This window comes from Papio anubis, chromosome 14 (assembly GCF_008728515.1).
Source record: "Papio anubis isolate 15944 chromosome 14, Panubis1.0, whole genome shotgun sequence".
Lineage (NCBI taxonomy): Eukaryota > Metazoa > Chordata > Mammalia > Primates > Cercopithecidae > Papio > Papio anubis.
In genome coordinates, this window is record NC_044989.1 from 25,435,578 (window position 1) to 25,459,064 (window position 23,487).

General features: G+C 38.3%; 1 protein-coding gene and 1 pseudogene across 7 annotated transcripts in view; one reads left to right on the plus strand and one right to left on the minus strand.

Annotated features, from left to right (window-relative positions):
• ASXL2 (ASXL transcriptional regulator 2) overlaps nt 1–23,487 on the minus strand; it is a 156,783-nt gene that overhangs the window by 21,807 nt on the left and 111,489 nt on the right. For all 7 annotated transcript variants that reach the window (XM_031655009.1, XM_031655008.1, XM_031655007.1 and 4 more), the window contains 5 exons: nt 16,954–17,054; nt 13,910–14,036; nt 12,753–12,896; nt 5,070–5,233; nt 1,888–1,984 (listed from right to left, as the gene is read on the minus strand). In XM_031655009.1, the coding sequence (XP_031510869.1) occupies nt 1,888–1,984; nt 5,070–5,233; nt 12,753–12,896; nt 13,910–14,036; nt 16,954–17,054 (633 nt within the window). The remainder of the gene's footprint in view (nt 1–1,887; nt 1,985–5,069; nt 5,234–12,752; nt 12,897–13,909; nt 14,037–16,953; nt 17,055–23,487) is intronic.
• LOC116270467 lies at nt 14,193–14,364 on the plus strand (annotated as a pseudogene).

A 23,487-nucleotide genomic window follows, 5' to 3' on the forward strand; every position in this document is an offset into this window, starting at 1 on the left:
GGGAATTTGGCTGTCAGAATCCAACCCAGAACTCCTGCTGTTGAGTCTACTGTGTATCTGAAAATGAGGAATAAAATGTACTGAACCCTGTTCACATATATACAGTGTTCCAAGTTGCTGTTCATAAAATATGATCACATGACTATAGGTACAGCAGTCACTTGTTTGCATGTTTAAAAAAAAAAGTTAACACTGATAATAATAATCGCTGTATCACTGCTGACAGTGCCTACTTGCAAAAAAGTGGGGGCTGAGGAAGTAAATCCTTTACCAATTTATTGTTAGTTAAAGAAACGTACTGGTAGAAATGGTATGTTTTAATCTTTCCAAAAAAAAAAGGGGGTCTCTGCCCAAAAAAAATCTGTAGGAAAGAGAAAGGTCCACAGTAATCAGAGCAAGAGATCCCTTCTACATAGAATTTCTTCTAAAAGAAGAGGATGGGAAAAGTCAACAATTTCAAAAAACAATCTAGATTATATATTAGCTCTTCATTTAACTTAATTGTTAGGGATCTGACAGAAAATAAACAATGAATAGCATTCCTAATGCGCTCCTTACAAATGTATATATTTTAAAGTCTCTCACACTTGTTTAAGGCTATTCTTTGGTATACGACTTTTCAAGTTCTATTATTTATTCCACGTATACTGAAAAACAGATATAATAAAAATAATTCAGCCAGTGGTTTTACTTATGTCTGCATATTAGAATCGTTTGGGAAAACTTTGAAACAAACCAACAAACAAAACCAATAAAGCTCTGACACTAACCCAGAGCAATAAAAACAAAATCATTGACAGTGGCGTCTGCACATCAGTATTTTATTTTTTTTTTATTTATTTTTTTTTTTTTTGAGACGGAGTCTCGCGCTGTGTCACCCAGGCTGGAGTGCAGTGGCGCGATCTCGGCTCACTGCAAGCTCCGCCTCCCAGGTTCAGGCCATTCTCCTGCCTCAGCCTCCGAGTAGCTGGGACTACAGGCGCCCGCCACCACGCCCGGCTAGTTTTTTGTATTTTTAGTAGAGACGGGGTTTCACCATGTTAGCCAGGATGGTCTCGATCTCCTGACCTCGTGATCCGCCCGCCTCGGCCTCCCAAAGTGCTGGGATTACAGGCTTGAGCCACCGCGCCCGGCCCACATCAGTATTTTAAAAAATACCACAGGTGTTTTTCAGCTGCAGAGGTGAAGAACTGCTAGTACTGAGAGATACTACATGCAGTGCCCACACACAATCAGTCATTAGAAGCATGGCACACATGGCAGACCAGTGATCACAATCAGTAATTTTTGGTCATGATCCATACTTACTACAATGTTCTGACTGCCAATTAACTGTCCATTTCAAAAGGCTGAATTTTATATTATATGAAATATAAAATATGATATATATGAAATATACAAAATATACCTTAATGAAGTGATCTTTTAAAAAACTCTCACTGATTGATTTCACTGTTAGTTTTATTGAACCTAGGCAGTAATAAACAGGTTATCTCACTGCTTACCAAACTGGGATGCAGAGCACCATAAAGTGACTAATTCTACACTCTTATTAGGGAGCCTAATAAAATTTCAATTCCTAGGCATTAATGTAGAATTGCTGAATCAGAATCTTTAGGAGCAGGGCACAAAAATCTGTATTTTTTAATTTCTTGGAAGCTTTATATCATTAAATAAACGTGTTGCTGGACTCCATCTGGTGTTAACCTGATAACATAAGCACTAGATAAAAGTCTAACAACATGTTTCACACAGGATAGTTGATTCTATCCTATTGTAACATCTTGTTGTCCTTTACCTTCCAAAACTGCTTAAATTACCTGATGAGGAAGAGAGGTGTTCTGGGTGCACACACCACCTGGGAGACACATTAGGTAGAGCACTTACCTTCTGAGAGTCTTTCCTTCCAGCCTTGGGCTGCTGAAGTGAAGAATTCATTGTTAAGGGCTGAGCCATTTAACTTCATTAAACCATCTGGACCAACCTGGGTCAAAGAATAAGCCAAGGAAAGCTTACAAAGAAAGTGAAAGGTATCATGGGGTATTTGACTTTCCTTTCATTTTAGAAAAGAATGTATATATATTTAATTTTATAGAAATATGAATATCTCATACTATGTGCTTATTCAGGACAACTCTGTTATTTAATGTAATATCACTTTGTTCTAAAACATTGCTTTCCTATTTACCTCTCCTCACTCCTCTCTCCATTCACACCCATTTCCTAATAATTAAAAATCTACTCACAGAACCACACATAAAGTGATGGAACAACTGGCTATCCAACCAGTAGAAAATAAAGCTGAATCCCAGATTCAAATAATGTAAAAGAAAAAAAAAAAGGATGGACTAAAAATCTAAATGTAAATTTTAAGTCAAAAACAGTTTTTTGAAGAAAATTAAGAAAACGATTTGGACATCCTTAAGACTGAGGAACTCTTCTTAACCCAACTTTACTTTCCAAACCTATGTGGGTCGACATCATTTCCCCCGGCTCTACAGCAGAAATTGGTAAACTTTCTGTAAAGGGCTAGACAACAAATACTTCAACTGTGCAGGCCATATGGCTTGATTTCAGCTACTCAACTCTGCCACTGTAGCACAAAAGTAGTTATGGACAATATGAAAACTAATAGGAGTGGCTTTAAGCCAATAAAACTTCATTAATCAGGCAGTCAGCTGGAAATTGCTTAGTGGGCTGTAGTTTGCTGACTGCTGATTCATACTCCAGAGAACTGGTACAAGAGTAATGGTGTTCCTATAAAAACAGTTTATCCAGTCTCTACTTGAGTATTACAGTGATAAGCAAGTTACTCCACTACAAGATAATATATTCTGCAGTTTAATCCTCCAACTGTGAAAAAGTTATTTTAACCCCAAATCTGCTTTCTGTATAACAAAAGTTTACCTCTTCCATACCACGGGCCTTCAAATATATTGAAAGAGAAGTGTTTTGATCCAAACCTATGTTTTTCTCTGGTCTAAATATTTTTCTACTGCTCATTGCTGGATACTCCACACAGTGAAGTACAGCTTCAAACTTTTCATTCTTTAAACACTCTAAATTGCATCTGACAGTAGTTTGTATTTCACTTAATCGAAATTCCATATTCTCTACACATAGGGACAATGTTACTCAAGATTACTGTGGGCTCCAACCGTGTTAACAAATGAAAAACTAGCCAAGTAACCTCCTATTAAGAATACCTGGGCTGGGCGCGGTGGCTCACGTCTGTAATCCCAGCACTCTGGGAGGCTGAGGCAGGCAGATCACAACGTCAGGAGATCGAGACCATCCTGGCTAACACAGTGAAACCCGATCTCTACTAAAAATACAAAAAAAAACAAAAAACAAAAAACAAAAAAAAACTAGCCAGGTGTGGCGGCACACGCCTGTAATCTCAGCCACTCGGGAGGCCGAGGCAGGAGAACTGCATGAACCCGGGAGGCGGAGGTTGCAGTGAGCCGAGATCGAGCCAATGCACTCCAGCCTGGGCGACAGAGTGAGACTCTGTCTCCAAAAAAAAAAAAAAAAAAAAAAAGATGAGAGCAATCTCCAAGAGGTTCTCTTAAAACTGCTGAAACTTCAGTCTCCTAACTTGTTCTAACCAAGAACTGGCATCCTCAAGCTATAATTTCTACAAGAGTTATGGTAGGGAGAGCAGTCACCAAGAAGAACCGGGTTCACTTCTTTGCCCCCACCTCTATAAGAATACCTCATTTATTTGGGCTCTCTGGACAACGGACTCTGAACTCCTTTGACATGTTCTGATTCATAACACTATGAAATTGTTATCAATGAAGTCTAGTAGGAAGATGATTTTCAGAATTAGAAAGATTTAGTTTTAACTCAATAAGTCAATCAGCTAATAATGAATTCTGTAGTTTACTTATTCTGTTATCCTCTTACTATGAACAAGAGTATAACTAGTTCTTTTACTGTGTAAACTAAGGAAAACGCCTCTCTCTCATCATTTTAATAAACATTCTTAAAAGTTGGAGGTTAGGGAGACCTATCACATTACTTAGAACACAGCTGAGATTTTTAAAAATCTCACAAGTGAAGAAAGCTTAAAAAAATCATAATTCTTCTATCTTCCTTTTCCAGAGGGAGGAAACAGAAGATCAGAAGAGGGAGTGACTTGGTACACTGTTTTCCCTGATGAAAGCCAAAGTCTCAGGCCTTTACTTTATTCCTGACCAAGGTAAATCACTAAAGTTCTCTGGTCCCTGCCTTGACGCTTGCCAGACGTTTGGTATTTCTTTTTGCTACTTTTTTTTTTAAGTATAACTTGTATTGGGTTTTAAGTTCTCTATTATGGAAGTAATAAATGTTTCTCTTAGAAAAATGTAACAAAAGAATGCAAACTGTGAACATTCTCAAGTCCACCACTGTTCATACCATGTTGCATTGTCTTTCCAGCTGTATTTATTTATCTGGACCTATGTTTTTGGCTTATTCCTCACATTTCCCACTCCACTGAGGCACTGGCCCACATCCTGTTGATACTGGACCAAGACAACTCTTCCTCCTGAAGTTTACATTTGTTTTTTTTTTTCTTGAGATGGAATTTCACTCTGTCACTCAGGCTGGTGTCCAGTGGCACCGTCTTGGCTCACTGCAATCTCCGCCTCCCAGGTTCAAGTGATTCTCCTGCCTCCACCTCCCGAGTAGCTGGGATTACAGGCACCTGCCACCACACCCGGCTAATTTTTGTATTTTTAGTAGAGACAGGGTTTTGCCATGTTGGCCAGGCTGGTCTTGAACTCTGGACCTCAGGTGATCCGCCCTCCTGGGCTGCCCAAAGTGCTGGGACTACAGGTGTGAGCCACCATGACTGGCCTCCTCCTGAACTTCATTCTATGGATGCCTAAATCCTAATACAGTCAAAATAATTCTGTAATCTTGAAATTCTGGCAGGAGAATTTTTCTTTTTTTCCTAAGCCTTAAAAAGCTCGCCTATTAAGAAACTTATGTAAAAATATTCTTACTTCTCAGTACCATTAATACCACTTTACAAGTATACATAAACAGCTATTTTTAAAATCTTAAGGAGTTCAATGACGCACCTGTCGATCTACCTCTGGGAGTAGTAGAAGCAGTCGCTGTTGGCAATCTCCAGGAAGGACTGAAAATGTGTGCTTGTTGATCAGTGCTCGCAGATTTGTATTAACCAGAATGGAGTCCGGTGTCTCAACGTCAATGTCGGCACATTTAGTTCTTTTCATTTGTCCTACAAAAACGGAAAAGGATTGTTTGGGCCTCCTTCACAAGTCCTGTTTCTATATAAACTGTAGCTTTCTGTGCAGTATAAAAAATCCACAATTGTAAGCATTTAAATATCACACTGTGAAGAAGGTAACGCTTAAGATCTTAGGATTTTCTTCTAAGACTAACAAAACAAGTTTTGTTCATTTATAGAGGATAAAAGAATACAGTGTATCTATCTTCTGTGCATAAATAGAACAAAGTCTGTAAAAATGAGTCTTCTACCATACTAAAACTGCATTTTATGTTTGACACTAGATTATTTCCCCCAAAAAACTGAGAAAGTTTATGATAAATGATAGGAAGAATGTCTCAGAAAGAAAATCCAAATCTACAAATCATACTGATATCCTTTGCCTCTTTTCATGACTTTTTTTTTCACTGATTTTAATTTGCATTGGCTAAAAATGTTATGATTTAATAGCTTAGCAGTTTTAGGAAATCTGTCCACAACCAGAAGGTTACAATCTTTCAAAAAACTGAGTACACAAAGGATTAAAATGTAAATAAAAATTTATATATATACACAAAAGACCAACTTGGAAAAAATATTTAGAAGCCATGACAAAAGGCTGCTATTCTTCATATGAAAATAGCAATTACAAATCAATAAGAAAAAGACAAATACCACCAAGAGAAAAATGAGCGAAGGAAATTAAAAGGTAATTCAGTCCACTAACCTTAAGTAGATGCTAAGATATTATTTTTTTAAAATGCAAATTAAACCAATGAACATAAAATATTATTTGTCTATGAAATAGCAAAATATTGCAATATGGTAATAGGAATATGCAGGCGAAAAAAGCAAAAAGCACTTTCAAATACTGCTGATGGGGCTGAATCAGCATAATCTTATAAAATAAAATCTAACAATATCTAGCAAAATGTTAATCTACATAATACTCTGGGACCTATACAATCATATACCCTCTGCCTCCTGGGGGAAGCACAAACAAAAGAAAGGATTTCCCTCAAATTAATCCCACTGGATTCCTACAAATTAAAATCTAGCATTACTACTTCAGAAGGATTACCCAAAAAATGAAAGTTATGACACTATAAGAGAGAATCATTAGAAACTAGAAATAACAGATGGAGACCAAGAAGTACTGAAGCTATCAGATATATAGAATACAGAATTGCTATGTACAAAATGTTTAAGGAAATAAAGAATGTAATTACAAAAATAAGGACAAAACAATTAGGAATACACAGACTTTAAAAAATGGGACATCTAGAAATGTAGAATAAAAATTGATGAAATTGATTAAACAGTAGTTTCACAATATTAAAGAGGGTCTACACTATATAGCCAAACAATTTACTCTCAATTTACCCAATTTATACTCTCAGAATATAAGAGAAGATAAAATATTTTTAGAGATTTAGCAAAAACATAAATGACAGAATGAGAAGGTCTAACAAATACCTGACTGAAGATCAAGAATGAGAAAATGAAGAGAATGGAAAAAAGGCAATATTCCAAGAACTGACAGTTGTACATTTACAGCAACTGATGAAAACCACAAACCTAAAGCTCTAGAAGTGGAACATATTCCAAAGAGGACAGAAAGAAATCCATGCAGAGACTCAGCATAGTAAAAGTGTTTATCAAAGACAAAAAGAATAGCTTGAAAGCATCCACGAGGATGGGAACAATCACATAAAAAGGAATGAAAGAGCAGTAGTAAACTTCTTAACACAATGGAATTTAGAATAAGGTAAATAATATCTGTAAAATGCTGAGAGAAAATAATCACTAACCTACAAATGCATGTCCACCAAACTACCCTTCGAAAATGAACATGAAAGAAGGATATTTATAAACCAAAACTGAAGGCATTCACTACTCAGAAACCTGATACAAATACAGTTCTTATTGTACTTCAGGAAAGAAAATCATTGCAGAATGGGTTGAAATACAATAGAGAAAGGTAAACATGTAGATAAATATATGTACACATTGTTTATATAAAATAATAGTATTCTAGTGTCTGATTTGTGAGGTTAAAAACAAAATACAAAAAAAAGACAATTAATATTTATTTAAGTCCAGATATAAAAGATAAGTGCTGAACTGTTGTATTTCCCCTGTTCTGGAGGAAAATCAAGATGGTTACTTTTAAGAATTAAAGACATATCACATTTAACTAAAAAATATTTAGAACTATGATATACCAATTTTTTTAAATGTGTGGTACCATTTAAGGAATCACTAACCACTAAGAGAAATTGAGTGCATACCAAACTCAGTAGAGAGAAAAAAAAGGCTACAAGAGAATCAATATGAATATACCCAAAAAAAAAAAAAAAATTAGTAAAGCCAAAAAACCTTTTCAGAAATTTAAAAGAAGAGTAAGAAAGAGACTGCGAGCGGTGGCCCATGCCTATAATCCTAGCATTTTGGGAGGCCAAGGCAGGCGAATCACTTGAGGGCAGGAGCTCAAGACCAGCCTGGCCAACATGGTGAAACTCCATTTCTACTAAAAGTAAAAAATTAGCTGTGTGTGGTGGCGGGTGCCTGTAATCCCAGCTACTCAGGAGGCTGAGACAGGAGAATCACTTGAACCTGGGAGGCAGAGGTTGCAGTGACCTGAGATCGCGCCACTGCACTCCAGCCTGGGTGACAGAGTGCGACTCTTTCTCGAAAAAAAAAAAAAAAAGAATAAGAAAGGAAACAAGAAACACAGCAAAAGGATAAAAAACTAAGACTGTAGAAACAAGTCCAAATATTAACAAATACAGTAAATGTAAATAAATAAAACTCATCAAATGAGAGCTTGTCACTGGGTTGAAACCAAAACAAAGAAATTTCAGCCAGTTATAAGCTATTTAGAGAGAGATTATGTAAAGCACAAGGACACAGAAATGAAGTCACACACGAGGCAAAAACTAACCATGCATTTATTAACATCAAATGAAAGATTCTTTTAGTAAAAACACTTATTGATGATAAGGTAAATAAACATTCAATCCATCAGAAAGATTTTAAACATGAAAACATCCAATATCAAGTAATTTCAAAACATGTGAAATAAAAACTGAAAGAACAGGGAGAACTGGACAAACCCACCATTTGGATAGGAAATTTCAACACGTCTCTCTCAATTATTAATAAATCAAGCAAACCAAAAGCAGCTATCACTCACTTAAAAAGCTGATTTCAGGCCAGGCGCAGTGGCTCATGCCTGTAATCCCAGCCCAGCACTTTGGGGGGCCGAGGTGGGTGGTATCACGAGGTCTGGAGTTCAAGACCAGCCTGATCAACACGGTGAAACCCTGTCTCTATTAAAAATACAAAAATTAGCCAGGACTGGTGACATGCGCCTATAATCCCAGCTACTCAGGAGGCTGAGGCAGGAGAATTGCTTGAACCTGGGAGGTGGAGGTTGCAGTGAGCCAAGATCATGCCACTGCACTCCAGCCTGGGTGACTGAGCAAGACTCCGTGTCAAAAAAAAAAAAAAAAAAGCTGATTTCAGATTAACAAGCTTGCTCTAACAAACACAGAATTATGTGTTGAATGACTAAGAGTATACCTACAAAATTCAGATTAGGTCAAAAAAAGGAGGTCTCAGTAAATTTTGAGTAACAGTAGTGCAGTAACAGCAACAGCAGCAGCAGCAAACTTATATAGGGATTCCTAAGTGCCAGACACTGTTCTAAGCATTTACATATATTCACTCATTTATTTGTCATACAACCCTATGAAGTAGGTAACTATTGCCACCCCATTTCACAGATGAAGAAAGTGAGACCCAGATATAACTTGCCCAAATCACATTATTAAGTTAGTGTAGGAATTTAAACCCAGGCAATTTGATTTTAAAGTCTTTTCTTCATCAGTATACCACACAGGCATAAGCATCACACAGTTCATGCATGATATCTGAACAGAGGCTTCATAACAAAAAGATAAACAAAAATCCCTATATATTTGGAAATTAACAACAAACCAAAAAAACTTCAAAATAACTCCTGAGCCAAAGAACAAATTACAATAAAATTTTAAATCTTTTCAAAGTGAATAATAAAAACAGTGTCTAAGAGGTAAATGTTATCTATAAATTCAAATAGTACCTAAAGATACAAAATAAAAACAAAGGTTTCTACATTCAAATCCAACCTTCCTGCCAGAAATGACATTTTAAATTGGATGACATGAAATCACAATGTACATGTTAATCATATTTGGTTTTTAATTTCACTAAATATCTTGAACATTTTTCAAATTATCACCTACAAATTAATCTTCTTTCTTTTAAAAAAGCTGCATCATATTCCAACATACACACCAGGGGTGTCCAATTTTCTGGCTTCCCTGGGCCACACTGGAAGAAGAATTGTCGTGGGCCACACATAAAATACGCTAACACTAACTAATGAGCTGTAACAAAAAGGTAAATAAATAAAAATCACCAAAAAAAAATCTCATAATGTTTTAAGAAAGTTTATGAATTTGTGTTGAGCAGCATTCAAAGCCACCCTGGGCCACATGCAGCCTGTGGCAGGTTGGGCAAACTTGCTATACACCATGATTAATTTAAATGGAATACCACTGATGATAAAGGTAAGTGGCTACCAGTTTTTGTTTAATATAAACAATGTTGCAATGCCTCTATAAACTTTTGAAAAGCAACAGCTTTTGTTTGCTTTTCCCATATAATTAATAGAACTGGACTGTCAACCTTTCTTGAATAACTTTTACTATTTATGCATTCATTGTACCTGCACATCACAGTCAAACTTCAGTTAAAATGTTGACTTCTTAAAAGACTGGCAAGTAGTTGTGAATTATTTTCTACTACTGATTGAACTGTGTACCCTGAAGATACTTTTTTGTTTCAAAGTGGTCAGTTTAAGTTCTCTAATTTTAGTAAAGATGACTTACTCAAGTTTTTCCAATTTAGGTTGCCGTAATCTATTATATTATACTTGAAATCTGAGGTATGTTTATTCTTCTGACTGAATCTGGGATGTAAAAATATATATTATCAATTTTACTGAAGTTAATAAAAATGATACCAATGTCAGCTAGAAAGTATTTTATATAAATTAGCTAATTTAGTTTTATCATTTATGTTTTACACAACTTCTTCCACGTGTTTTGAAAATAGTCATTGTGTGGCCAGGCACGGTGGCTCACGCCTGAAATCCCAGCACTTTGGGAGGCCGAGGCTGGCAGATCACGAGGTCAGGAGATCGAGAGCATCCTGGCTAACACAGTGAAACTCCGTCTGTACTGAAAATACAAAAAAATTAGCCGAGCGTCGTGGCGGGTGCTACTTGGGAGGCTGAGGCAGGAGAATGGCATGAACACAGGAGGCGGAGCTTGCAGTGAGCCGAGATTGCGCCACTGCGCTCTAGCCTGGGCAACAGAGTGAGACTCCATCTCAGAAAAAAGAAAATGGTCATTGTGGCTATGTTACAAAAATTTCCACACTATTTCCCTTAATGCTCATTTGCTTGAAAGAAGATGGACTTTTGCTTACTTCTCAGCCATCAGGTCAAACTTAAATAAACACAAATGGTGCTTTCTTTTTTTATGGTTAATTTTTCCTAGTTTTCCATGAAAGTTAAAAATTCCTGGTCCATAATTTCTCAATTTTATACCTCTACATTTCTTTTGCAATTTACTAAAATTTCAATTTTAACTGATTTTAAGTAGAATATGGGCTCCATGAGGAAGAAATACTGTTCTGTTCATCATCATAGCCCTAGGACTCTAAATCTGTGTTTGGCTTATTAGCATTCCTTCTATAGATATTTGTTTAATAAATATTTTTATTCTTAGCAGTGAAACTAAGGATCAAAGGGCACATTTGGTTTAAATATGTGATATACTAAATTAAGAAAATGTACAATCCCCTCTAGAATCAAACTAAGGTTTTTTGATTTTTTTTTTTTTTTTTACAAAGCATTTGTCTGAAATATTGTTACTTCTGTTCTCACACTTAATACTTTAGATCAGTCTGGAATATGTAAACGAATACAGAATAAATTTCCCTCAGAATGTGTCAGCACTGCTATACTTTTAGCTTCCATGTTGCTGCTAAGGATGTCTGTACTCCCAATTCTTGAATCTTTCTATGTGAAGTATTTTTCTTCTTTCTGGAGGCTTTTTGTTACCTTTTCATGACCCTATATGTTTCAAGGATTTTTTTAAAAACGTGCCTTGGCATAGGTTTCTTTTCACTCATGTTTCTTAATCCCTATTACACACTTTTAATCTGGAATTCTGTGGCTTTTTACTCTAAATAATGTTCTTATATTATTTTTATCACATTCTGTTCTTCCTTTCTGATAGTCCTACTACGTGAGACATTGTACAACCTAGATTGTTGTTCCAAGTTTCTTACTTTTTCTCTCCTACTGAACCTCTTTTTCACTTTGACAGATTTTTCTAAGAAATTTCTTCAACTTAATGAAACATTATCAAGATGATCTCTGCTTAGCTGGGAATCTATATATTTGCCTGCAGGTTTTTTTCTAAGACTATTCAATGTCTTTAGGTACCAATCCACCAATCTCAAGCTGGACCATGATGGGAGGAAGAAGGAAGTAGTGGTGTTAGAAATATGTCTTGTTAGCATTTTGAAAGCGAAGGAGGAGAATCCCTATTCAATATTTACATTTTACTTGATTTTCCAGATTTCAGTACAGTGCCTCCTCATCTGCCCCCAGCTATGTTTGATATCCCTGAATTTGGAGTTTCTCTGGTTCAAATTTCACCTCAAAATAAACCTCCTGTCTCCTGCTGGGGTAAGGCATCAAACTGCTTCTTACTAACTTTCAAACAAAATTTCCCCCTTCTCTTCTGTAATACATCATATCCCCAATTCTTGAGCCTTCCTGGTGTTCTGCAGCCTTATGTGGCTGGTTTATCCCTGGCAACTGCTCTTCAGCTCAGTGAAAAATTCTATCCAGTTTTCATCTCTCAAAATTTGCTGACGTCTCTTGCCCAGCTGTGGTCTCCTTGTTTTCTTTGTCTGTACGGATTTGATCTTTTGTATTTCCATATTACCATTTCAATGGGATTTCAAAAGGAATAGAGAGAAGAAATCAGTCTGTCATATATATTTAGTTATAAGCCCTTCTTTCTTTCTTTACACAGAAATAAAAAAATGAATAATGCTGGACAAAGCAAACTATTGGCAGAAAGGGAAATAAACCACAAAATGACTGATAATAAATCTTTCTCTCAAATACAGCTTGTTAAGAGGAAGACAGGAACAACATGAATACAGTCAAGAGCTCAAAGGTAAACAGGGGATAACAGAAGAAAGACATACGAAACCAATTCTGTTCCTGTTACTTTTCATTTCGTAACAGTAATTATGTTAGCAACAACAAAAGTTATGTCTAATCTTTGTTATGTAACTCAAATCTAAGTTGTAAGTACCTAAGTCAGGTAGCTGATCAATTTTAAACACGCAGCTGATAAATCATGGTAATGAAAACTGAAGTCTTTGTAAGCAAACTTACTGGTATGGAGTCTCTCAGATCTCTGGAATGACTTCTTCCCCAAGCCTAGCAAAGTATTTTCCACTTTAACTGAAGAAGAAAAGCTGGAGTTTGAGTTCTGAGGGCTGTTTGACTGTCCATCAGATTGCTTTCCCTCCCATGTTGCTAGGAGAAAAAAATACGTAAAGACTGGTAGCACTGGGATTATAGACAGAATCAATTAATCAATCATTCAACATTCACTAAATGAAGTTATGTATGAGGCAATGTGACCCTCCCTAATGTGCTTTGAGTTTGAGAATTAAAGTCAAAGAGTAAAATAAAACTGTTTTTCCTCCCAGCATACTATTTGCTTCTAGTGGTAAATTTCCTTTCTCATAAAAATGCAGTTCTGTAAGATTCAGATTGAGTCTGGCAGGCCCATAGAATCAGCTTATGGTATCAAACTGAATTACGTAATACAATACAGAGTCTGTATGTAGAAAGTTTAGAGTAGAAACAAACACGCAACCACAACAAAAGATCCAAAGGCCTTACAGATATGTCCAAAATAAACTCAAAGGTTGTATGTATTCTTAGGAAAACCTGTTATTCTTACAGAAAACTGGCTAAGAGTTTAGTTTGCGCCTCTTGGAAACATCAGATTTTAAGGTTGTTGATTAGAGGTTTCCAAACATTTATTAGATTAGACCATCTTGAAAGTCAGTCATTTATTTCCTTCTTACATGCAAATCCCAATGCTAACGTTTTTTTGGAAACAGGGTCTTGCTCTGTCATCCAGGCTGCAGTGCAGTGGTGAGATCAGGGCTAATGGCAGTCTTGACCTCCCAGGCTCAACCAATTCTCCCACCTTAGCTTCCTGAGTAGCTGGGGCTACAGGTGTGCACCACTACATCCGGCTAATTTTGTTTGTTGTTGTTGAGACAGAGTCTCACTATTTTGCCCAGGCTGGTCTTGAACTCCTGGGCTCTGAGTTATTTTTTAATAACTGCATGATTATTTTGCATACAACTTCTCCCATTTATCCTGGAAGGATTTATATTGATGTTCTGGCAGTACAAGGATTGTGTAAGTAAATGTAATTTAAAAATAAATGATGTCATAAACAAATTAGGAAAACCAACACAAAAATACTGGGAAAAAGAAACTTCCATTGAAAAAATGCCCAAACTGCTTACCAGGTTTGGCAGGTACAGAGTCACTGGCTGCTTTGACAGTCTTGAGAGAGAGATGCTGGTTGGAGGAGATGGATATGCTTGGCTTGCACTGCTGCTGCTGCTTCTTCTGCTGTTGCTGCTTTAGAGCCTATAAAGATAAAACAGACTATAAGAAACAAAACAAATCAGTTTTTTAGTAATAATATAAAGTAAATTACTTCTTTTTCAAATGGCAAGAAGCATGCTGATTGTTCCATTTCTTTGAAATCTATCAAAGCAAACAAAATCCTAAATTAAGCCAACTTTCACTTCTTCACCTTTTGGCTAAGATCAAATGTAGTATCTGTTCTTATCAGTTTAAATTAAGACAACTAAACACAAAGCCTAAATGATTCTTAGAGTTTGGATAGTTTTTGCCAGTATCATTCCTTTATATAAATGTGAAAAACAGTCATTAGCATTTTTTGGAACTTAAAAAAATCATTAGGTAAGCCAAAAACTTCCCAGTCTTGTAAGCAGAGACTGTATGTTTTCAATCATTTCTAGAAATGAAATTCTAAGCCTTATAAAAGAGCCCTGTCTGCATCAAACCTACGTAGAAATGTAAATATTTAGTTTATGCAGGCTTCAGAGGTACTATATATTTACAAAAGTTTGTAAATAACTACATCTGTTGTCTTGGGTGACAGCAATGAGATCTGTCCCAATTATCAAATTTCAGCAATTTACAGTAATGCAATAAACAGAGGGGGAAGACTAGACAATACTGGTTCTAACAACAGTGTGGTTCCTTCTGTCTACTTCAGAATATTTTGATTTCTATGAGGTTCTTAATTTATAGAATATACTTGATAATACTATTTAAAATCAACAGAAAAAAACAAGAAATGCCTAAATTTTAATCACAAAAACATTATGAAGGCAACTTTTAACTTAAGGTTTTTTTTTTAAAAAAAAGATAAAGAAACCAAGAAAAGTAATTTCAGGGAAAAAACCTGAAGTTTGACTTTGCTAGGTTGCCAGTTTCAAGATCTTAACACCGTCATGTGGAAAAGTCTGGAACAACTGGCTACTTCTGGATTCCTATTCTCTTTTCCCAATATAGTTTCCTCCTGCTTAACATTTCACACGTATCTCTGGCTATGCTATAGGCACAGTGGCAACAAATCATCTCCTCGCTCTAAGTTGTCAACGCAGAAAAACAACTGAGAGAGCTCTATGTCTTGCTTAGGCTCACCTACATTTATAACAGGTTAGGCAGAAGCACAAAGTACATAAAATGGCTGTATTGACTGACCATTGATATGGCTTATTCTGTCACTCTTTGCAATTAGATCAGAAGATGTTCACAGACTTGCTGCAGATGCAGTCACCAGTATTCATTCCTTGCTCCTCACAGGACCCATGTAATTTCAGATTAATGTAAAATTTAATAGAACCACTTGATTGCAACTATTTCTGTTGTGATAGTGCACATTTATTTATTTATTTATTTTATTTTTTGAGAACTATTTCTGCTGTGATCGTGTACATTTATTTATTTATTTATTTTTTGAGACGGAGTCTCGCTCTGTCACCCAGGTTGGAGTGCAGTGGCCGGATCTCAGCTCACTGCGAGCTCTGCCTCCTGGGTTTACGCCATTCTCCTGCCTCAGCCCCCCGAGTAGCTGGGACTACAGGCACCCACCACCACGCCCAGCTAGTTTTTTGTATTTTTTAGTAGAGACAGGGTTTCACCGTAGTAGCCAGGATGGTCTCGATCTCCTGACCTCATGATCCACCCGTCTCGGCCTCCCAAAGTGCTGAGATTACGGGCTTGAGCCACCGTGCCCAGCCCATTTTTTTTTTATTATTTATTACTTAATTTTTTGAGACGGGGTCTTGCTCTATTGCCCAAGCTGGAGTGCAGTGGCACGATCTTGGCTCATTGTAACCTCCACGCCCTGGGTTCAAATGATTCTCTCATCTCATCCTCCAAAGTAGCTGGGATTACAGGAGGTCTCTGAACCCCTGACCTCAGGTGATCCGCCTGCCTTGGCCTCCCAAAGTGCTAGGATTACAGGCATGAGTCACTGTACCCAACAAAGTTAAGTATAGTATAATGTTAAAAAATCCAGGCCAGGTGTGGTGGCTTACACCTGTAATCCCAGCACTTTGGGAGGTTGAGGCAGGTGAATCATTTGAGGTCAGGAGTTCAAGATCAGCCTGACCAACATGGTGAAACCCCGTCTCTACTAAAAACACAAAAATTAGCCAGGCAGTGTGATCAGCACCTGTAAGTAATCCCAGCTACTCGGGAGGCTGAGGGGGAGGCTGCAGTGGGCAACAAGAGAAACTCCGCCTCAAAAAAAAAAAAAAAAAAGAAAAGAGAAAAAAAGAAAGTCTAGCTGTGCAATTCTGTGTTAGTAGATTAAAAGACAAAAATCTATGTGATCATCTCAATAAATCCCAAAGAAAACAAACCTGAAAAATTCAACACCTATTCATGATTTTAAAACACACGTACAAACAAACGAAAGATTCTGAGCAAACTATGAACAAATTAGACACTTCAAAAATGTGATAAAAAGAGTATCTACCGGCCAGGTGCGGTGGCACACGCCTGTAATCCCAGGACCTTGGGAGGCCAAGGTTGGTAGATCACAAGGTCAAGAGATCGAGACCATCCTGGCCAACATGGTGAAACCTTGTCTCTACTAAAAACACAAAAACTAGCTGGGCGTGGTGGCAGGCGCCTGCAGTCCCAGCTACTTGGGAGGCTGAGGCAGGAGAATTGCTTGAACCCGGGAAGCGGAGGTTGCAGTGAGCTGAGATGGTGCCACTGTACTCCAGCCTAGCAACAGAGCAAGACTCCATCTCAAAAAAAAAAGAGTATCTACCAAAAACTTATAACATGTGTTACAAAGAGGTGCATAAATTACTAAAACCACATTGGGCTACTGCATGAAAGTTCCACTGACAAGGGCCCAATGTAAAAAATTTTCAAAAAATATCCAAAGACTGCCGAGGTGTGCGTTTTTAATATAGGAAATTCTACTTGATAAACACAGACTAGCAATGCTTACCTGCTTTAGTGCCTTCTTGCTGTGCTTCTGTGATGGAGAAATGACTTTACCTGCTGGAATGGTGGGTGATGGGCAGCCTGACTGTGGGGAGGACGATGATACTAGGAAAAAAAAAAGTGACAATAAAAGATTTTTGTTAACAGAGATATCAAGCACCATTCCTTCCCCAATCATATGCTGCTACCTGGAGTAAGAACTGTGACCAAATACTTTCGGGAACGATGTACTTTTTGGAGTTTTACTGCAAACAGCCTCCCTTTTCAGTTTTTTTCCTCAGAAAGTTCTAGTGAAGGATGATAGGATTGGGAAGGTACGAGTGTTAGTATTCATTACTTTCCATTTATTAATTTTTCAATAGAATTGACTGAAGAATGACTCATCAAATCAGATAGAACTTAGAAAAGATTCTAGGGCCTTTTAGACAGTATCTATGGTCTCACAGTAAATCTAATGACAACATGATATAGTGAAAGGGCCTTGGGCTGGCAGTTTAAAATAAAGACATTAAGGCCATTCGACCTCAAAACTCTACCCTAGTTTTAATCCTTACATTCCTTCATCCTTTAAATCAATAGTTACAGGTTTACCAATGTGAGAGGGCATTTTAAGATTTCTCTAATGGAAGCAATTTGAATTTGCATAGGATGTAACCACTCTCTACTTCATCACTAGCTGTTTTATATAGTCTGGCAGAGCTCAGCCAGACCTGAGTGGGTCTTATGTGAATGAGGGTTCTTTCTTTAAGAATCTATACCTCTTAAACAGCAAGTAGATATTTATGTTCTATAAAATTAAACAATATGTGAGTAGTGTTTATGATAAATACAGAAATTGCTGATTTAGTACCCTTATTAAAAAAAACACACACAACAAGAAATTATAATCACTACTGCTAGTGATGACTCTTGAAGAATGCATGTTTACTAAAGTCTTCCTCTATTCATAGTAGTTGGACTGAAAAGGCCCAAATAGCAAAATGATATCCCATAGTAAGGGCAATAAGCTTTAAGATGTCATAAAAGTACATACAAGGCGGTGCGCGGTGGCTCACGCCTGCAATCCCAGCACTTTGTGAGGCCAAAGCGGGCAGATGACCTGAGGTCGGAGTTTAAGAATAGCCTGACCAACATGAAGAAACCCCATCTCTACTAAAAATACAAAATTAGCCAGGTGTGGTGGCGTATGCCTGTAATCCCAGCTACTCAGGAGGCTGAGGGAGAAGAATCGCTTGAACCTGGGAGGTGGAAGTTGTGGTGAGGAGATCGTGCCATTGCACTGCAGCCTGGGCAACAAGAGCAGAACTCTGTCTCAAAAAAAAAAAAATTACATACGTACTGATAGGTAGGCTAGCTACCAGTCATAAAAATGTAGAAGCATATTTCATTGGTGTATCCAAGTTTTGGACTATGGTATTTCAATTTACTTAGGCGTCCTAAGAAAGGAATGCACAGTAGATGCATTTAAAGAAGATAGCAGCAAACAATTAAGATTATGACTTGGCCGGGTGTGGTGGCTAACGCCTGTAATTCCAGTACTTTGGGAGGCTGAGGCAGGCGGATCAACTGAGGTCAGGAGTTCAAGACCAGCCCGACCAATATGGTAAAACTCCATCTCTACTAAAAATACAAAAATTAGCCGAGTGTGGTGGCAACATGCCTGTAATCCCAGGCACTCGAAAGGCTGAGGCAGGAGAATCCCTTGAACCCTGGAGGCGGAGGTGGCAGTGAGCCGAGACCACACCATTGCACTCCAGCCTGGGTCACAGAGCGAGAGCCCATCTCAAAAAAAAAAAGATGCTGACTTATCGTCACACTTAGTTTAGTTCTGTATCCCAACCTTTATGAAAAAGTATATAATTTATATATGGAAAAGAGCTGACGTACAAAAAGCTTGATGTTTAAAAATGGAGTTGAATAATTCAAGACAGTTCAGCTGCAAAAAGAAATCATAGCCTCGGCCGGGCGCGGTGGCTCACACCTGTAATCCCAACACTTTAGGAGGATGAGGCTGGTGGATCACGAGGTCAGATCGAGAGCATCCTGGCTAACATGGTGAAACCCTGTCTCTACTAAAAATACAAAAAAATTAGCTGGGCATGGTGGCAGGTGCTTGTAGTCCCAGCTACTCTGGCATGAACCTGGGAGGCAGAGCTTGCAGTGAGCCGAGATCGCGCCACTGCACTCCAGCCCGGGTGACAGAGCGAGACTCTGTCTTTAAAAAAAAAAAAACCATAGCCTTAGTATACTTTGATACTGACCAATTTTTTAAAAATAGCTTTATTAAGCTAAAATTTATATACTAAGCAGCTGGGCATGGTGGCTCACACCTGTAATCCTAGAACTTTGGGAGGCTGAGGCAGGTGGAACACTTGAGGTCAGGAGTTTAAGACCAGCCTGGCCAACATGGTGAAACCCCTACTCTACTAAAATACAAAAATTAGCTGGGTGTGGTGGCACACACCTGTAGTCCCAGCTACTCAGGAGGCTGAGGCAGGAGAATCACTTGAACCCGGGAGGCGGAGGTTGCAGTGAGCTGAGATCACGCCACTGTACTCTAGCCTGGGCAACAGGGTAAGACTCCATCACAAAAGGAAAATATATATATATATATATATATATATATATATATAAAATTCATATACTATACATCTTGCCTAAAGTATAAAATTTGAAGCCTACTTGAGGGTGGAGGTGGGAGGAGGGTGAGGATCAAAAAATTACCTATCAGGTACTATGCTTATTTCCTGGGTGACAAAGTATTCTGTACACCAAGCCCCCATGACATATAATTTACCTGTATAAAAAACCTGCACATGTACCCCGAACCTAAAATAAAAGTAAAAAAATAAAATAAAATATTTAAACATATGCACACAGATCACAAGTGGGTAGCACAATGAGGTATTTTTTTATATTTAAATTTTTTTAAAAAGGATATTTTAAGCCCACAGCTATCTTTTTGTGATCCCAGCCGGTCACTATCCTCAAGGATGAGCACTACACTGACATCTAACAGCAGAGGTTACTTTTACCTCTTTTACACTTCATATAAATATTGTGCAGCAGAAACTCTTTTGTGCATGTCTTTTTACATTCTGTGGGCTGTTTTGAATTTATATGTAGTTTTCCATGTTGCGAATCATTTATTAGCATTGAATTCTGTTGTGAAAATATCACACAATTATTCCACTGCTTATGTACATGTGAGTGTTTTTCATCTGGGAATATTAGGAATAGTACTAGTATATAAATTCTAGAAAATGCATTGGTGACACACAAAAATTTTGGGGTATATATGTAGTAGTAGACTTGTGTTTTATGTTTTACATCTCTTCAGTTTTAGGTGACACTGGCAGTTTTTCAAAATGCTTGTACAAAATTTTGAAGCCACCAGCAGTGTATGACTTTTCTACATCCTTGCCAACACTTGGTATTTTCTGTCATTTTCATTTCAATCTCCTGGTTGCTGTGTTTATATCAGGCTTTTCTCAGATAGCTAAGAAAGTTGAACACTTGTTAACACTTTTTTAGTCACTGAATAACCTCTATTTTGAAGACTGTTATTTTGTCTATCTTCCCGTGGTTTTATTAATAGCTGTCTTTTTCTTGTTGACTTATGGTAGTTCTTTATATATGCTAGATAGACGTCCTTTTTTAGTCTTCTGATATGGTTTGGCTCTGTGTCCCCACCCAAATCTCATCTTTTTTTTTTTTTTGCTTTTTGAGACGGAGTTTTGCTCTTGTCGCCCAGACTGGAGTGCAATGGCACGATCTCAGCTCACTGCAACCTCTGCCTGCCAGGTTCAAGCAATTCTCCTGCCTCAGCCTTCCAAGTAGCTGGGATTACAGGTGCCTGCCACCATGCCCAGCTACTTTTTGTATTTTCAGTAGAGACGGGGTTTCACCATGTTGGCCAGGCTGGTCTCAAACTCCTGACTTCAGGTGATCCACCCACCTCAGCCTCCCAAAGTGCTGGGATTACAGGCACAAGCCACTTCGCTGGGCCCCAAATCTCATCTTGAATTGTAATCCCCACGTGTCAGCAGAGGGACCTGTAATCCCTCACGTGTTGAAGTAGGAAGGTGATTGGATCATGGGGGCAGCTTCCCGCAGGTTGTTCTCATGAGATCTGACGGTTTTTTAAAGGCAATTTTCCCTGCTCTTTCTCACTTCTCTCTCCTGCCACCATGTGAAGTTCGCTGCTTCCCCTTCTCCTTCTGCCATGATTGTTAAGTTTCCTTAGGCCTCCCCGGCCATGTGGAACTGTGAGTCAATTAAACCTTTTTCCTTTATAAATTACCCAGTCTCAGGTATTTATAGCAGTGTGAAAACAAACTAATACATGCTCTCTCGGTCTCTTTCTCCTCTTTCTGAGAAATACTTAAAATATATTTAAATAATCTCATTTGTTATTTCCCCAGTATATTAAATATCTTGTTTTATTTAAGGAATCATTCTCTATCTTAAGACCACAAAGATGTTATTTTCTGTTTTCTTTTAAAAGCATCAGGATTTAGGTTTAAACTTTGGTTTTGCAATCCATTCAGAATCAATTTGTTGTGTGACTAGTGATTGTATTTTCCCTGGTAAGCTAACAAAATTAAATTTATTCTCAAAATGTTGGGGGAAAAAACATAAAATTCAATGGCTTTCAGTATATTCACCAAGTTGTACAATCATCACCCCTCAAAAAACACCATACATGTTAACTGTTACTCATCTTTTACCCCATCTATGTTCGTGGTCTTAGGTAACCAGTAATCTACTTTCTGTCTTTATAAATTTGCCTCTTAGGGATATTTCATATAATGAAATCATATATTAGTGCTCGTTTATGAATGACTTTTTCAACGACGTGCTTACTTTTGAAGGCGCATCCATGTTTCAATGTGTATGGATACTTTATTCTTTATCGTAGAATAATATTCCATTGCATGCCTATGTCACGTTTTGTCTATTCATCAGCTGATGAACATCTGGATTGTTTCTACTTTTTGGCTATTATGAACAATGTTATGAAGAACATTTGTGTGCAGATGTTTTAAATATGTGCTTTTAGTCTCTTGGGTTCATTCCTAGGAGTGGAATTGCTGGGTCTTACAATAACTCTCTGTTTAACCTGAGGAACTGCCAAGCTGTTTTTCAAAATGGATGCACTATTTTTACAATTCCACCAGGAATGTGTGAGGCCACTTTCTCTATATCCTTGCCAATGCTTATTATTGTCTGTCTTTTTTACTTGGCCAATGTTTTTAAAGAAACAAAAGTAAAAGGTAAAATTATTTATATATATATATATATTTTTTTTTTTTTTTTTGAGACGGAGTCTCGCTCTGTCGCCCAGGCTGAAGTGCAGTGGCCGGATCTCAGCTCACTGCAAGCTCCGCCTCCCGGGTTCACGCCATTCTCCTGCCTCAGCCTCCCGAGTAGCTGGGACTACAGGCGCCCGCCACCTCGCCCGGCTAGTTTTTTTTTGTATTTTTAGTAGAGACAGGGTTTCACCGTGTTAGCCAGGATGGTCTCGATCTCCTGACCTCGTGATCCACCCGTCTCGGCCTCCCAAAGTGCTAGGATTACAGGCTTGAGCCACCGCGCCCGGCCTATTAATATTTTCTTAATAACGTCTTGCAGAAATCTCAAGACTATATATTTCCTCGCCTACCCCAAATACTGCCTGATTACAAACAGAAAATAAAAAGCCAAAATAACTCCACTAGAAAATATAAGAATTCTACTTTGCAGCCCAGAAAAGTGACAATAAAGCTATCAGCAATTACCAGGACAAACTGCTTAGGATGTTTACCCTTAAGCCAAACACCTTTTTTTTTTTTTTTTTTTTGAGACGGAGTCTCGCTCTGTCGCCCAGGCTGGAGTGTAGTGGCCGGATCTCAGCTCACTGCAAGCTCCGCCTCCCGAATTTACGCTATTCTCCTGCCTCAGCCTCCCGAGTAGCTGGGACTACAGGCGCCCGCCACCTCGCCCGGCTAGTTTTTTGTATTTTTTTTAGTAGAGACGGGGTTTCACCGTGTTAGCCAGGATGCTCTGCCTCCCAGGTTCAAGCAATTCTCCTGCCTCAACCTCCCAAGGTCCTGGGATTACAGGCTTAAGCCACCGCGCCCGGCCCAATTTTTTTGTATTTTTAGTGAAGATGGGGTTTCACCATGTTGGCCAGGACAGAGTCTCGCTCTGTCGCCCGGGCTGGAGTGCGGTGGCCGGATCTCGGCTCACTGCAAGCTCCGCCTCCCGGGTTCACGCCATTCTCCTGCCTCAGCCTCCCGAGTAGCTGGGACTACAGGCGCCCGCCACCTCGCCCGGCTAGTTTTTTGTATTTTTTAATAGAGACGGGGTTTCACCGTGTTTATCATGTTGGTTTTTCTTTATTTTTTTTTTTTTTTAAGAGGCAGGGTCTGTGTCACCCAGGCTGGAGTGTAGTGACACAATCTTGGTTCACTGCAACCTCCAACTCCTGGGCTCAAGCGATCCTCCCACCTCAGCCTCCCGAGTAGCTGGGACTACAGGCGCCCGCCACCTCGCC